A 14,444-nucleotide genomic window follows, 5' to 3' on the forward strand; every position below is an offset into this window, starting at 1 on the left:
CAACAGGTCTTTAAGGTGGAGGAATGCCATCTTTCTTCACCATCACCTAAGTTTAGGCAATGCCGCAAATGTCAGCTCCTGCACATTTTCTTGAGGTACTCTGATTGACATCTGACCAAAGGATGTTTCAGTATGGCTTTTCAAATTGATAAAAAATAATATTTCCTAAATGTTTGTGCCATAGGCCAACACATGGATCAGATGCGATAGTGAAATTCTACGTTCTAAAGAATTTTTAAAGAAAAGGATACATAACGCCTTTTCTGAGAAAACGAAACCACAGCTATAATCTTGGAGGCTTTACTAGACTACAGCTTCATCTACAATTCTGCTTTAAATACACGCCTGCATGCACCAGCACACAGCACTGGCAAGCAACCACCATACAAGAGACCAATCTAGAAAAACCATCTCTCTTCACACACACACACACACACACACACACACACACACACACACGGCCACTTCTCCTTGGTAAGAACAGACAGATAACCTGTGATGACCTGGCTTATACCTCTCTCGAGAAGCAAAATTCCAAGTGGACAAGCCCCAATTTTTCCATCACGGGGCAACAGCTATTCTTTGAATGTACATCCCATAGATAATAGCCTCTTGTAAACATTCTTAAAAGGTAAATGAAGAAGAGAGTGAAAAACGATTTTCATCACGTTAACTCTGAAAGCACTCTGTGCTACAAAGATGAAGATTTTTCACAGTTAAGTCCCAGGACTAGTGATTCTGCTGGCACACAGAGCTCTCTCATTTTAGAGGGGACAGATTAGGCCAGGGTCTGAGTGCCGGTATAAAAGGCACCCACACCCTTTCTTCCAAGTAACCTGGGCTGACAAAATTTCAATGTTAGTACAGAAAGAGTTCTGTGTTAGTAATGGAGATTTGGACAATGCCCCAGTTAAAGGACTCAATCCACAGGCTACACAGCTGGTCTTCAGAAGGAAAGAGAAAGCAAGAGTGATTACAGCTCAAGGACCAGGTCACTGAGCAGTGCTCTGACTTAGAAGGTGGGTAACTCTAGTGTGCTGAGCTCAGCCAAACCTGAAATACCTGCTAAAAGACTGCAGAAATGAGACCAGTAAAGAACTACATTGTTCAGAACTTTCTCAAGAAACTCATTCAAGTCTCCAGATAATTATTAAAGAAATTCCACAGAGAACTATTACAAATGACAGAGTATTTCCATTTTATCCTTAAATCCTTTCTCTGACCCTACAAAAATGTGATGAGACTCCAAGAAGCACTTACCTTTGATAAGCTGCTGCACCAGTGCGCTGTTAGGGCCCTTGTCAGTGCTGTGCACGATGCAGTTAGCTATCCTCGTCAGGTGTCCCATGTAGCCGTGCCGTCGTCCTCCCTGGGCCCTGACAGGAAAGGACAGACCTTCAGAGTCCTGACAGGACAGAGGGATGAAACAGAAAAGCGGGGTGCCAGAATGCTACCAGGCTTGGGGGTGAGGATGGGAGGTGGGGTGCCAGAAACTCTACTCAACGATTATACTATAGCCTCACTCCATGGATCAAGGTTTATTCAAATATACCAATCAACTAACCAACAAACCAGTACTAGCTTTAAAAACCCAACAAAACCCAAACATTCATTGATGCTTTATGTTTCTGTGACTTTCCTTTTTATCTTTTTGTGAAACTAATTTTCCGACTTTAAATAGATCGTAGGGAACTGCTTCATTTTAGTAAAAGTCATCAAATTTTAATCATTTAATAAAAACAACCATCTACCAATAGCATTTCTCAAGTTAAAATATTGGCTGATTTGAAGACTTGGCCACGAGAAGTAATCCACTCATGGCTGGCCCACGTATCACCTTGTCCCTTTCCCCATTTAGGGTCTAACCTTCCCAACTATATCCATCTTTTCATTTAGACCAACGCCTATTACAAATACCATCACTAGGACAAAATAAATCTGTGCAACAAACTACTGACACACATCAACTAAGACTTCAAGTAATCTTGCCCATCAGCTAATAGAAATTTCCTGACAAGGAAGTAGGCAATTCCTCCCTCTAGTTCCATGAAGTGACACTTCTGCACAGTGAGAACATGGGGTACACAGAACCAGAGTGCTAGGTCCAACCATCACTGAGGAGGACTGGACTTGACAACTCTTCCTTCAACTCCACATTATTCTCAGAAAAATAGCCATTCAAAAAGGACTAGCAAGTCTCAAAAGCAGCACGGAGGTGGGTAGTACTCCAACCCCTGGTTTCCCCTCAAGAGGTAGAAAGACAGAGAGATCAAAAAATAAATTATGAGGAAAATAGTTGTTACAATGAAATACCCTGGCCATCCAGGGAGAAGCATTTGTAACTATAAAGTGCCACATACCATGTAATCTCTTTCACTGCTCTCTGTCCAGGGTAAGGGAGGACATTTTCTTCAAACGAAAAATCAAACTAAATTCCTATCCAACAATTCACTTACTGTTTCTTCTCGTTCATGTCCCAGGCATCAAGTATTCGTTCTATTAACTGACATTTTTGAAAAAGCTGAATGAAAAGGAATATTCCAGTTAATATTTATATGTTATAGTGTCACATTTTAAAGTGAGATAGAATGCTAATTGAATACAATAGTGGTATGTGTATCCCAGCAAGCTAAATATAGCTGTAAATTATTGGCTAAATCAATGTAGCCGAGGCTCTCAGAACACTACAGGGATTCCTGACAGGACCCACACCTTTAGCTGTGCATCTACTGGGAAAGGACTATATTTCAAGTACTAACACCAATGAGCCATTGGCCTAAAGCAAAGCCAGGTTTTATTAACCATGGACACTGGGCCCAGAAATACAGAGCCTGACCAAAATTAAAATGGAATCAAGAAAAATTTTTAACTCAGAATTCACAGTAATACTTGTACTTTCTTTTTTAATCCTCACCTGAGGATATTATTTTTACTGATTTTAGAGGACAGAGAGGGAGAAAGAAACACAGATGTGAGAGAGAAACATTGATCAGTTGCCTCCCCAACTGGAGGTTGAACACAAAACCTAGGTATGAACCGTGACCAAGAATTGAACCCACAACCCTTCAGTGCATGGGATGATGCTCCAATCAACTAAGACACTGGCCAGGGCAACATACTTATACTTTCTAAATGTAAGCTATAACAATTCATTTCACACTTAAGTGGAAAAACACTATGACCAGGAGTAGCAGGAAAAAAAAGTCAAGTAAGCTTACGTGTTTCAACAACAAATTGTCACCAGTGGTTTCCTGATCAGTAATTGTGCTATTTTCTGTGTTCTCAAAGGGACTTGCAAGTATCAGTGCAACACAAATTTCCACTTGTGTATGTAAAAAGTTATTCCATGTATATTTGAAGAACATGTCCTACAAAACAAACAAACAAACAAACAAACATATGCTTTCTTTTATTCAGTTACCTCAATATTTAAGTCACTGCTTTAAAATACTGACCAAATAGTATTTAATAAAGTAAAAATGATGTGTTCTTAGTCCAACAGGACTATTTAAAAAACACAAGTTTATTTGAAACAGCACTTTATAGGCTAAATAACAGGATATTTGCTCTTTCAACATGCCAGAGTTTTCATGAAATCATGTAGATACAACAATAAACAGATGAAGAAAAGGTAATAGTTTCTCAAAGAGAAAGGGAGTATCCTCTTATGTTTTCAAGACAGCTAATGCTGACGTTGAATTCAGTACATAATTTTAATAAAAATATATGCCTATTATACAAAGTGTCCCCTCGGGAGTTTGACCAACCCTGAGTTCGATTGTTCACTATGACATGTGCTGACCACCAGGGGGTGGCGCAAAACAAAGGAAGGCCCTGGCTGGCAGCTGCTAGGGACCCTACCTATGTACAAATTTCATGCACTGGGCCTCTATTTATGACAATTTCCTTTTGATTTAACAAATATTTACTGAAGGCTTTTTGTGCAAGGCACAGTGCTAGGCACAACAAGGCAGAGAGAAACACATAGGCCCCAATTTTCAGGTGCTCACATATTAACCAAGAATAACCAACCTTTGGGGCATTTGAAACTCAGACCTGTCAATGAATGGAGCAAAACAAGTGATTTCCTGATTACCTGAAAAGGTAACATATCACAAAAAGAAAAGACAATCCCCAAAAGCACAAAACACATTTAATGTATGTATTTAGGAAATCATTGAGTCTGGTTAGCTAATCTCTCAAATGAATAAGAAATGATGATACACTTAAGAATTTCATTGAATTTATTATCTAAAGATTAGCAATAGTAAGATTAAACTACTAAGATTAAAGACTAGTAATTGATGACTTTAGGGAGATTCCGAGACAGAAGTAGAAAGGTATGTATAGTCGAGTTTTATATTTTATCCAGAGAGTAGGGCAAATACTATGCCCCCCAGGGCAATAATTATGCTGCCAAACAAACTATTATCCTTTCACATTTCACCTTTATCCAAAACGTTCCTGCTCTTCATGCCCTACACTGACATGTCATTTAACCAAAGCTGAACTGAAAGTATCTCAGTGACGCTAGCAAGCACATGGTCTAGTTGAAAACCTTGCATGGGTTTGCAATTGGATGGGAATTCAAATCTGGCTCCACTATAAACAGCATGAGTGCATCTCTTTTCTGGGAATGATCTGAAAGACAGTCTCTCTGTGTTTGATGTTCAAGATCACATGAGCACAAATAAGTGCACATTCTAATGTGCACTGCTTTTCATGTAGAGATCCAACACCCACACATCCTCCTGTGAAACAACCCTAAACTCCCCAAATGGACAGTGTGATGGTACCTGTGAAACCTGCTAAGTGTTAAGCTCATACCTTCCGGGTGGTGGGGCAGGACAAGGCAAGCGTGGGGCCTATGGATTCTAAGCACAAACTCTGAAACTGGAGAGGAGCTCCTTCCTAGGCTCTTCCTCCCCCTTTCACTGACAAGCAGACTCACCGCTGTTTCAAAGGGAAATTTTGGACTCAAATCAAAAGACCAGACATGTCTCAGACATGATAAACATATTTCTCCGGGGAAAGAAGATAAACAATGAATAGAAAACAATGCTATAACCAGCAGTTATTCACTGTTCATACAATCTCCTGAAGAGGGTGACTAACCACAGGCCAAACTTCTCGGCAAAATCTGTCTTCATCATCTCTGAAAGTCTCTAATACAGTTTTCTTTACATAAATAACTACTGACAAATTTAAAGCATTCAAATTTGATGACTAACTCAAGATCATTTATTTATACACAAGACTGAGAAAAGTCACTGGCATGCATTGTAAATTTGTGAGGTTGTACCTTGAGTTATATGGCCATAAAATACCAAGGGCAAATGGGAGCATCTGTTCAGGGAAGTCTTACCAATATGACCCCAATACTGTTCAGCTCCATGAGGTCCGCATTGATACTGCTGGTGTTTGTCTGAAGCAGGCTGGATATCAACCGAATCACATTCAACCGGGTGTTGCCGACAGGAGGGTCCAGCACACCCCATGTCGTCTTCATCACACTTTTCTGAGAAGAAAAAGCTTTCCATTAAAAGGCTTCCCAATGCAATCTGCTAGGTAACAAACAGAAAGGGACAGGGTGTGTGCTAAGGATGAACACCAGGTAATCTAACACTGTAAACAACTTGGCCTGAATTCTACATCTGAAGGAAAATTTACATCTTCAGGATATAATGAAGTAACAAGAGAAAACAATCGAGCAACTTCCTTGGACCATTTTATAAGAAATGAAGTGCCCCATTTTAACATTCTAACTGCCACAGAAAGAAAGCAGAAAGCTACGTGGATCGCAAAAAACCAATTAATATGTCAAACCTGACCAGAAAACAAGAAAAGTTACAAGTAGTCTTGGAACACAGCCTCTGCCTTTGCCAAATCTGCAATAAAGATCCACACTCAGAAGCTGCCAACAACCTTGAAACAGCATCAACCTCAAACCTGCTCTTGTCCATAAAAGGGAGTTCCTACCGTGTGAAGTCACAACTGACAGGCACAGAACCTTTCGGAATCTCAAGTCCAACAGTTCAGCTGTGTGGTCGTCCTTTCAGTGTCCCATCCCTGTCAGCATCCTCACCCCTGTCTGTTCCCCGAGCCTTCGGGGGTTGAGAGGCTCACAGTTTTACTCCATGTACAACAGCTCTAATCATCAGATATTTTAAAAAGCTCCACGATCCACTCACACACCACACCAGACAGTAAAATCAGGACACACTGAACACACTCACTCCTCCAAATGAGACAGTACCTCCCTTTGGATTGGGGCCAAAAAGGGTAAGAGTGTGAAAGTCCATATTAGATGCTGCTCTCGATGTCCCTCTGCAAGGAAGATGGGGAGGTCATCTACATTAACTGGTCAGGACCTTCATCATGCACCCTCTTCTCTCTCATCCTTCTTCCTCTTCCAACTTCCACTTGGGCTGTTCTCTCCTCTCCTCCTAAGTAAATCCTTTTTCTTCCTTTCTCTCCCTCTTCTTCTGCCTAGGTCTGGCATGAGGGATGCCACAGACCGTTAAATATTCAATGCCAACACCGGCACTTTTCCTGAAAGAACGGCCAAGCGCTCTGGCCGGAATCCCATGCAGGCTGAATGCAGGGAAGACAGAATGGAGGAGGTGGACCACATTTGATCACTGTAGCACCAGCCATCTGAAGAGATCATCCAGAAACTGAACTACTCTTCCTTGGTAATGGACATAAAGTATCTGGGTTCCCACTCCACAAAACGACTAAACAAATAGAAAACATTTCACTTTGAATGAAGAAACTAGCATACTAAACCTAAATCCCCAGGAGCTCACACAGCAGACACCACCAAAGTTCCAGCTACAATGTCTAGGACACTGAATCCAGTGACACAGGGCTGAAGAAAAAGAAACACGTAAGAGCTGGTGCTGGCAGAACTCTCTAGACCTGAGTGTTCCACCCTCCAGATGCAGAGAGAGAGCCTCCTACCCTACCCTACCCCTGTGCACCAGGGGCTGGAGAGATAAAACCACTGCGGACTGGGGCCCCTGGACTCGTTTTGCAGGTCTTCATTGCCTGTTCTCAGTGCTCTCTCTCATGGCCTGCCCGAGTAAAGAAGAGTCATTTTTACATTAGCACACACATGCTCCCTGTGGAAAATCTTGGGCTCCAAGTCACATTCAACTGACAGTTTTTGAAATAAACATCTGTCCATTAGATGCTCCACTGCTCCAACTCTGAATAAAACCACCCCACTTCCAAGATCGATTCCTGCAAGGTTCACCTTACCTCAAAAATGTGAAGATAATATGCTATGAGAAGAAAAGTGTTCATTTTATGGGCATATAAGTAACCAGAGTTTATAAAAAGAATAAGTTTCCTAAACAGGTAAAAAAATTTTAATTTTAATTATACACATTTGTTAACTTAGACATTATCCTATTTAGTAAAAGTCTAATATGTAAATCGACCAAAAGGTGGAAAGGCCAGTCGCTATGATGCACACTGACCACCAGGGGACAGACGCTCAATGCTGGGGCAGCCTCCTGGTGGTCAGTGAGCTCCCACAAGGGGAGCACTGCTCAGCCAGAAGCTGGGCTTACTGCTGGTGAGCACAGCAGCAATGGCGGGAGAAGGCTCCGCAGCAGTCAGACATCTCCCCAAGGGCACCCAGACTGTGAGAAGTCCACCGGGGAAATTTTTCCACCGCAGCAGTCAGACATCTCCCCAAGGGCACCCAGACTGTGAGAAGGTGCAGGCCACCGGGCTGAGGGACACCACCCCCTCTCCCTAGTGCATGAAATTCCTCTAGTATATAGATAAAAGCCAATTAAAAACTAGCTCAAAAGCAATAAAGACAACTGACAGTGTACTTGTAACATATTTTGTGCATGCTGGTCACAGCTAGTTCTGTTACTCAGAAGGTTCATATTTTTTTCTAACAACTGTTTAAATCAAATTGTTAAGCTAGCCAGCCATGTTTAAGATAGCTGCCCTACCTTGGGTGGCTCAAGCAGGAGTTCATGAAAAGATCCAAGTCTTCCTCGGATGGCTTCTAAAACACTCTTGTTGACCAAACAGGCTGAATGACTCATGCCTGGTGGACAGATCTCTATATGGCCTTCAAATCTTAAAATAAAGCAAGTTAATTATACTTATTACAATTTCAGAACAAATCATGGTGTTCCATATCAGCATGTAGATATGCACACAACAGCTATATAAACATGTAATAATTCGACAGGGACCAATGGACACAACCTGAAATCCAGAGGCCCAGAGAGCCGGGTGGGAAATTGTATGTGAATTCTTTCCATTCACTTCAACCACCAATCTCCTTGTACCTGTTACACCACTAGCAGTTCTCTATCCGGAAAATATGGAAAGCAGGAGCTCTGACCCCCAAAGTACAGGGCATACCACACTGCCTACCATTTGGGATGTTAGTAACAGGCCTGCATTTATTCTAGTTTTTCTTGGCTAATCAACATGGTTTTCTATTTAAAAGGCTTAAATTACTCCTCTCCCAAAAGCTCAATCAATACTCATTATAACCCACTCCTATACGAAGACTTATGAATGCAATGAGACTCCCAAATCCCAATGGGCAGGACAGAGCCCAAGAGGAGAGAAAGGGTATCAGGAAGAAGGGACCTAAAACTGCAGGGAGGCCGTTCAAATGAAAAGTTCTATCTGGACGTGGTGTCAACTGAACATCAGTGCAAACCAGTGGTTAATAACGTCATTGCTGGAATTGTGCCCTGGCTCAAGTCCTGGCTCTTCTCTTCCCAGTTATTTGTTCAAATGTGGAAAGCGGGTTTACTCAACGTCTCTCCTAAGACTGCCGTGAGGATCATGCTAATGCAGACAGAACTGAACACTGCCTGGCACACAGCTAACTTCTAGAGTGATTGTTATGACGATTACTTGAAAATATTCCACATGTGGAAGCGATTTCTAACTGCAAGAGCTACATGGGACAGCATTCAGAAACTCAATTATTGGAAAGGGAGGAAGGGAAATATATTACAGTGCTTTTGGATGTGTAGGGAGGTTTAATAATTTATGTGGCCAAATATAGCTTTTTTCATTACAGCTTCTGTATAAAGAGAAATGCTTAAAAATTCTTCACAATTCCATAATTCTTTTGAATGTTTGCATAGTTTTCCTCTAGTGTTTTTAATTCAACTGGAATTCATTTTTATGTAAAATAGGTATAGACATATTTTTCCCCAAGTGGTGAGTCACTTCCTAAGCCATATTTATAGAACAACCACCTTTCCTGCTTAAGTGAAAAAAACAAAAAAAACAAAACCATAACCTTAATCATGCATATAAACTTTGTTATCACAAATACTAGTATCACGCTGCCCTATATTATTACATCAATGACACATTGTAATATGCAGGAGACAACTTATAGCAATCACTGGTCTTGTTCAAAATTCCCTGACTAGTCATACATTTTTTTAAGTACTACAAAACCCAAATGTCCAGAATCCAAATACTGCCAATAAAGAGTATTCATCAAATGATATTTTCAACTGCATCCCTATGTATTGCATTCACGTAAGACTTACTTATAGTTTATACAGCAAAAAAAGATTCAGCACCTGAAATTCAAGGGCATGATATTGTAGCTTATAACCAACAACTCAACTCTTAGCTTTTAAAAAATCTAAAAGCAAAACTAAACAGCATTTTGTAAGATATAAAAGAAAAGCTTACGTTGGCCTTCGTGTCTCAAGTAATGTCAGCAGTATCTGTATTGCACTGACTATAGCTGGTTCATTTTTATCCTTGTGGAATATATTTGACAGAAGCTGCTCTATACTTTCTTTCCTAGGAAAACAAATCAACAGTCAAGTGTTAACTGTAACATCACTCACCAATAACAACTTCAGAGAAAAAGGTCATAGTACCAATGAGACAAATATTATACAAGAATTCACCGTCACTTGTGCATGTTTGTTTCACTTAACAGTCTTTTCTTTTAATACATTTATTAAAGTAGGCAAGTGATCCTGCTTATAATAAATGTAACTCTCCATATATATATGTATTGCTCCCTCCTTCCCTCTACAAAACCATCTGGGCCCTGCTTCCTTTTGCCAGTTTTGTTGAGAGCCAACAAATATTTCAAGCCTGGACATCACCTCCCACTCAGACCAGAGTGGTGGTGGTGGCGGCATAGTGAAGACCTAGAACCCTTCACCCCCACAAAAAAAGGGAATATTTTTAAAAAGGCTAATTAGAAGCTACAAAGGCATTAATGTATAATTAATATCTAAAACAGATAAAAAGAGAACATCAATTAGTATTGCCTTTTATTCTACAATTAAAATTTCATAAATCAAAATAAAGTGGTAGCAATGAAATGGGTCTGACTGAACTATTGCCCAAAAAGAACTTTCTGCAGGCGCTTTCTATTACAGCTCTCTTGCACACAGGCTAGGTCACAATTAAAATGTAAGGTAACCTGCTAGGAAAATTTACACAGATTTTCTCAAGGAAAACCTCCATTTTTTAGGATCTCTGTAATTTTCAGAATCCATAGATTAAGGAAGGGACCTTCCTGACATTCAGGGGGGCTGCCCGCAGCTCACACTAGTCATCCCAAGGCACAGCTGTGCTCCCTGTGTCCTAACACCAGGTCCCTTGCCAGCCTAGGGCAGCGAGGAGGAGAGAATCTCTTTTCACTTGGGGGAAGCAAATAAAACTGGTATCTAAACTAACTCAGGATTCCCCTGCAGGAAGCAGCTTTCAGGTACTCCCACACCTGCACTAAAATCACTCGAGACCTCTACCTAAAACAGTGCTGTAACAATCACTCAGCATGGCTGTCTACAGGGTAAATATGAGTTTAGGCCTGGGATTGCACTGTGAAAGACAGTGTTGTTGTTTTTACAGAAAATATGTATATTCTAAATAGCAACGTCAGGGGCACTGAAGAAAGAGAGGTATGACAGTGTCAGACTACAGGTGACCACCTCACTTATCAGGGCGCATTGCTCCACTTTCATCAGCACTGGGCCTGATCAGAGCGGCTAACAGAGAGGCCCTCACTATTTCATGGCTGCATCAAACTCGACCTCTACTACATCCAAAAGGCATTCTACTAATGGTCAAAAAGGACAGGCTAACCTGCAAACACTTGATGGTCAAGATGTAACATAGTAGCTGAGCCATATTCTGAGTCTTATCTACACATACAAATATCACTGAATACAGATTTCAAAATCATAAACCAAGGGACTGAGCTTACCAAATAGGATAAAGAGAATGTCTTCATATTCTTTGATAAGGTGTTTATTTACACATAAAAGGTATTCATTTTTACATTAAAAAACTGTAGTTCCTGGATGAGCATCAGAGGAACTAATGGTATAAGCTGTCTGATGCATGAAGCCTTCCAGGGTTTTACCCATGTATTTGAGACAATGGCTCGCTTCTGTTTTGTTTTTTCTATGGGCAGGCAAAGGAAAGACTTCTATACAACTACTGGCTGAACAGGAATCAAACCCCAACTCATTCCAAGTTCATTAGTATTAAGAATTAAGAACTGCACAGTCCAACTCTAACTCAACTATCTTTCAAGGAATTTCTGAACTTGAAAATTTTCCAGATCCACTAAATGGAATATACTCACTTTAAGGCCAGATTGCTTCCCAAGCTAATATTCATTATCTTACACTTCAACCCACTTTTTTAGAGACATTTTGGTATCACTACCCATCTTTATCATTCTCTTTAACTTTAGCTCATTTCAAACTTTTCCTTTAATGCTAACTTATATTCATACATACGGTGTTTGCGCGCGCACGCACACACACACAACACACACACACACACAGGGTGCTACCAAACCTATGAGTTGTTTGGCATAATACAAAGATTAGGTAATCTGTTTATTACGTATTGTCAGTAGATTGGCCTAATAATATTATATTTCTACATAATAATTTATCAAATATGTAAAAAGAAATTAATATGATTAATAACCTTACTAGGTTCACAGAAAGAAGCCTCTTGTGTATTTTCTCAATCAACAGATATTAAAAGAACCACCATAATGTAGGAGCATGTCTGATATTTAGGGGGGGTTGGTTCTCATTCTCAAGAAGAATGTGGGAAGCAGAGGAAGTGTCCCTGCTGCTAAGTGCAGGGAAGGTTTAACTCAGTTAAACCAGAGGCATAGTGGGACCCCTGACTCATCAGATCCATGAATTTGAAGAAACCTACTCCAAATAATATTTAATGGTATGAATTCTGAGAATATACCTATCTGCATCCAAAGATAGTTGCCTGATTCAGAACTATAGACACAGCCTGAAATATAACAGCTGGTACACAGAGGCTCCAGTGGCTAGATCCCTCACTTGGTTCAAGCAGAGTTGTGTGAATAGAGGACTGCAGTGGCGTTAAAGAACTCAGTGATAACTAGTGATCAGTCTGACATTCAGAGTGAACTTGTGATGTCCAAGACAGGAGCCATTCACCACATGTGGTCACTGAACTCTCAAAATGTAACTAGTCTAAACTGATCTGTCTTAAGTGTAAAACATGTTGGATTTCCAAAACTTTATATAAAGACTATATATATAAAAAAGAGAAGACTACAGTATACAGTCGTCCTTCCGTATCCAAGGATTCCAGGATCTCGAGGATACCAAAACCCAAGGACACTCAAGTCCCTTATATAAAATTGTGTAGAGTATTTGCATATAACCTACATACATTTTCCTGTACACTTTACATCTCCAGATTATTTATAATACCTAATACAATGTGAATGCTCCATAAATCACCAGTTCACTATATTGTTTAGGGAATAATGACAAGGAAAACAAGTCTACATGTTTAGTACATAGGACATGTCAGCAACATCGTTAACTTTCTCCCCAAGATTTTTGATCCAGTGGTTGTACCCACAAGGAATCTGCAGATATGGAAGACTAATCGTAGGCTAAGTAACAGTTTTTTAAAATGAGCATATGTTAAAATATTATTTTTAATCTACTAAAGACATTATTTAAATTAATTTCACCTAATTTTTTTTTTTTACTTTGATGTAACTAATAGAAATTTTTAAATTACATGTGGCTTTTATTATGTTTCTCTTGGACAGTGTTATGAATCATTCAATAGTTGCTATTCAATATTTTTTAATCTACTCAAATGGCAGTTTTATATATTTCAAAGAATATCTCAATTATTAGTATCTGAACATGAAATGTCTTACATGTTATAAGAGAAGTGCAGGTAAAATGACATTTTACTCAAAAGTGAGTAATCTCTTTAAGTATTGCTACGTGAGAGAGCTAGTCAACTCCTCCCATTCTATCATATATTCTGGGAATTACAACTTTACTTCTCAGAAGACAGTTAAAAACAAGATACCTTGCCTCAAATTTGTTCCTTGCTTGGGTCAAACTTGCCAAGTAAATAATACATACACATGTTTATTTTAATAAAAGGCCTTCCAGCGTGTTAAGCCAAAAGATGCAAATGAGCCTCACTATACAGGAGGACTGAAACAGGACTGACAAAGTCACTAAAAAGAAGGAGAGTAGCAGTAAGTTGAAACAAGACAGCTTTTCACACTTAACAATGCTAACTTTCCAACTAATCATCTAAATGGGGAAATGCCTGATTTTTCTTTTATTAAAATACTTTCAGCTGCATGGATGCAGGTCAAACATTTGCCGATATTTACTGGTCAAGATTCTCTGAAAACGTGTGAATCTAGAAAAATCTAGTACATGCAGGGTGGCCACTCACAAAACAGCACACCATCCCAAGCTGTTTTCTGAAACCTGAACATGACATGGCTGCTCACTTAAGCATTTTCTAAAAAGGGCAGAAGCCAGTACAAAGAAATGAAACATACATGACATGTATCCCCTCCATATCAGGTCTGATAAGGTTGTCCTTAGTCAGCTATAAAAGGAGAGTAAGCCCTAAAAAAGGGCTTCTGATAAAATTACTTGCTGAAATAGGTCAAATTAGTGCATTCATAAGAAATTCTCCATCAAGACTCGTAGAGACTGTGAGTACAGTTATGATGTGGCTACGCCATCTTACGGCTTTAACGAATTCTAGTATGAACTTTGAAAAGTTCAGAGTCTACATATAAATGTCATTTACTTACATTACCTCTAGGTTTCTACTGGGAATTACCAATGGCTGGGATCAGACAAGCAATTTTCCTACCTTCTCACCCACCCAAAATGGTATTTTCCATGGATGTGATTCCCAACACTTACCAATCTCATAAAGGCAACACATCAAATAGCATGAATATGAACAAAGGACAAAAACTGAGTTTTAAACATACTTTTCTAGAGTGGCAAGCAGAGGATCTGGCTCTGGACTGTTCTGAATTTGTAACATCTGGTCTCTGCTCAGGCGAACAATTTCACAAAGTGACTGTGATGCATTTGAATGCCGCTAAAGGAAAAAAGTACAAT

The 14,444-nt window shown here is 39.8% G+C and overlaps 1 protein-coding gene across 10 annotated transcripts in view; it reads right to left on the bottom strand.

Annotated features, from left to right (window-relative positions):
• The window catches only part of PPP6R3 (protein phosphatase 6 regulatory subunit 3), a 70,743-nt gene that overhangs the window by 26,601 nt on the left and 29,698 nt on the right, over positions 1-14,444 (bottom strand). For all 10 annotated transcript variants that reach the window (XM_084894558.1, XM_084894557.1, XM_084894556.1 and 7 more), the window contains 7 exons: positions 14,312-14,424; positions 9,703-9,816; positions 7,974-8,103; positions 5,366-5,518; positions 3,219-3,368; positions 2,457-2,521; positions 1,261-1,376 (listed from right to left, as the gene is read on the bottom strand). In XM_084894558.1, the coding sequence (XP_084750684.1) occupies positions 1,261-1,376; positions 2,457-2,521; positions 3,219-3,368; positions 5,366-5,518; positions 7,974-8,103; positions 9,703-9,816; positions 14,312-14,424 (841 nt within the window). The remainder of the gene's footprint in view (positions 1-1,260; positions 1,377-2,456; positions 2,522-3,218; positions 3,369-5,365; positions 5,519-7,973; positions 8,104-9,702; positions 9,817-14,311; positions 14,425-14,444) is intronic.

Source organism: Pipistrellus hanaki, assembly GCF_964339955.1.
Source record: "Pipistrellus hanaki genome assembly, chromosome: 9".
NCBI classification, from domain to species: domain Eukaryota; kingdom Metazoa; phylum Chordata; class Mammalia; order Chiroptera; family Vespertilionidae; genus Pipistrellus; species Pipistrellus hanaki.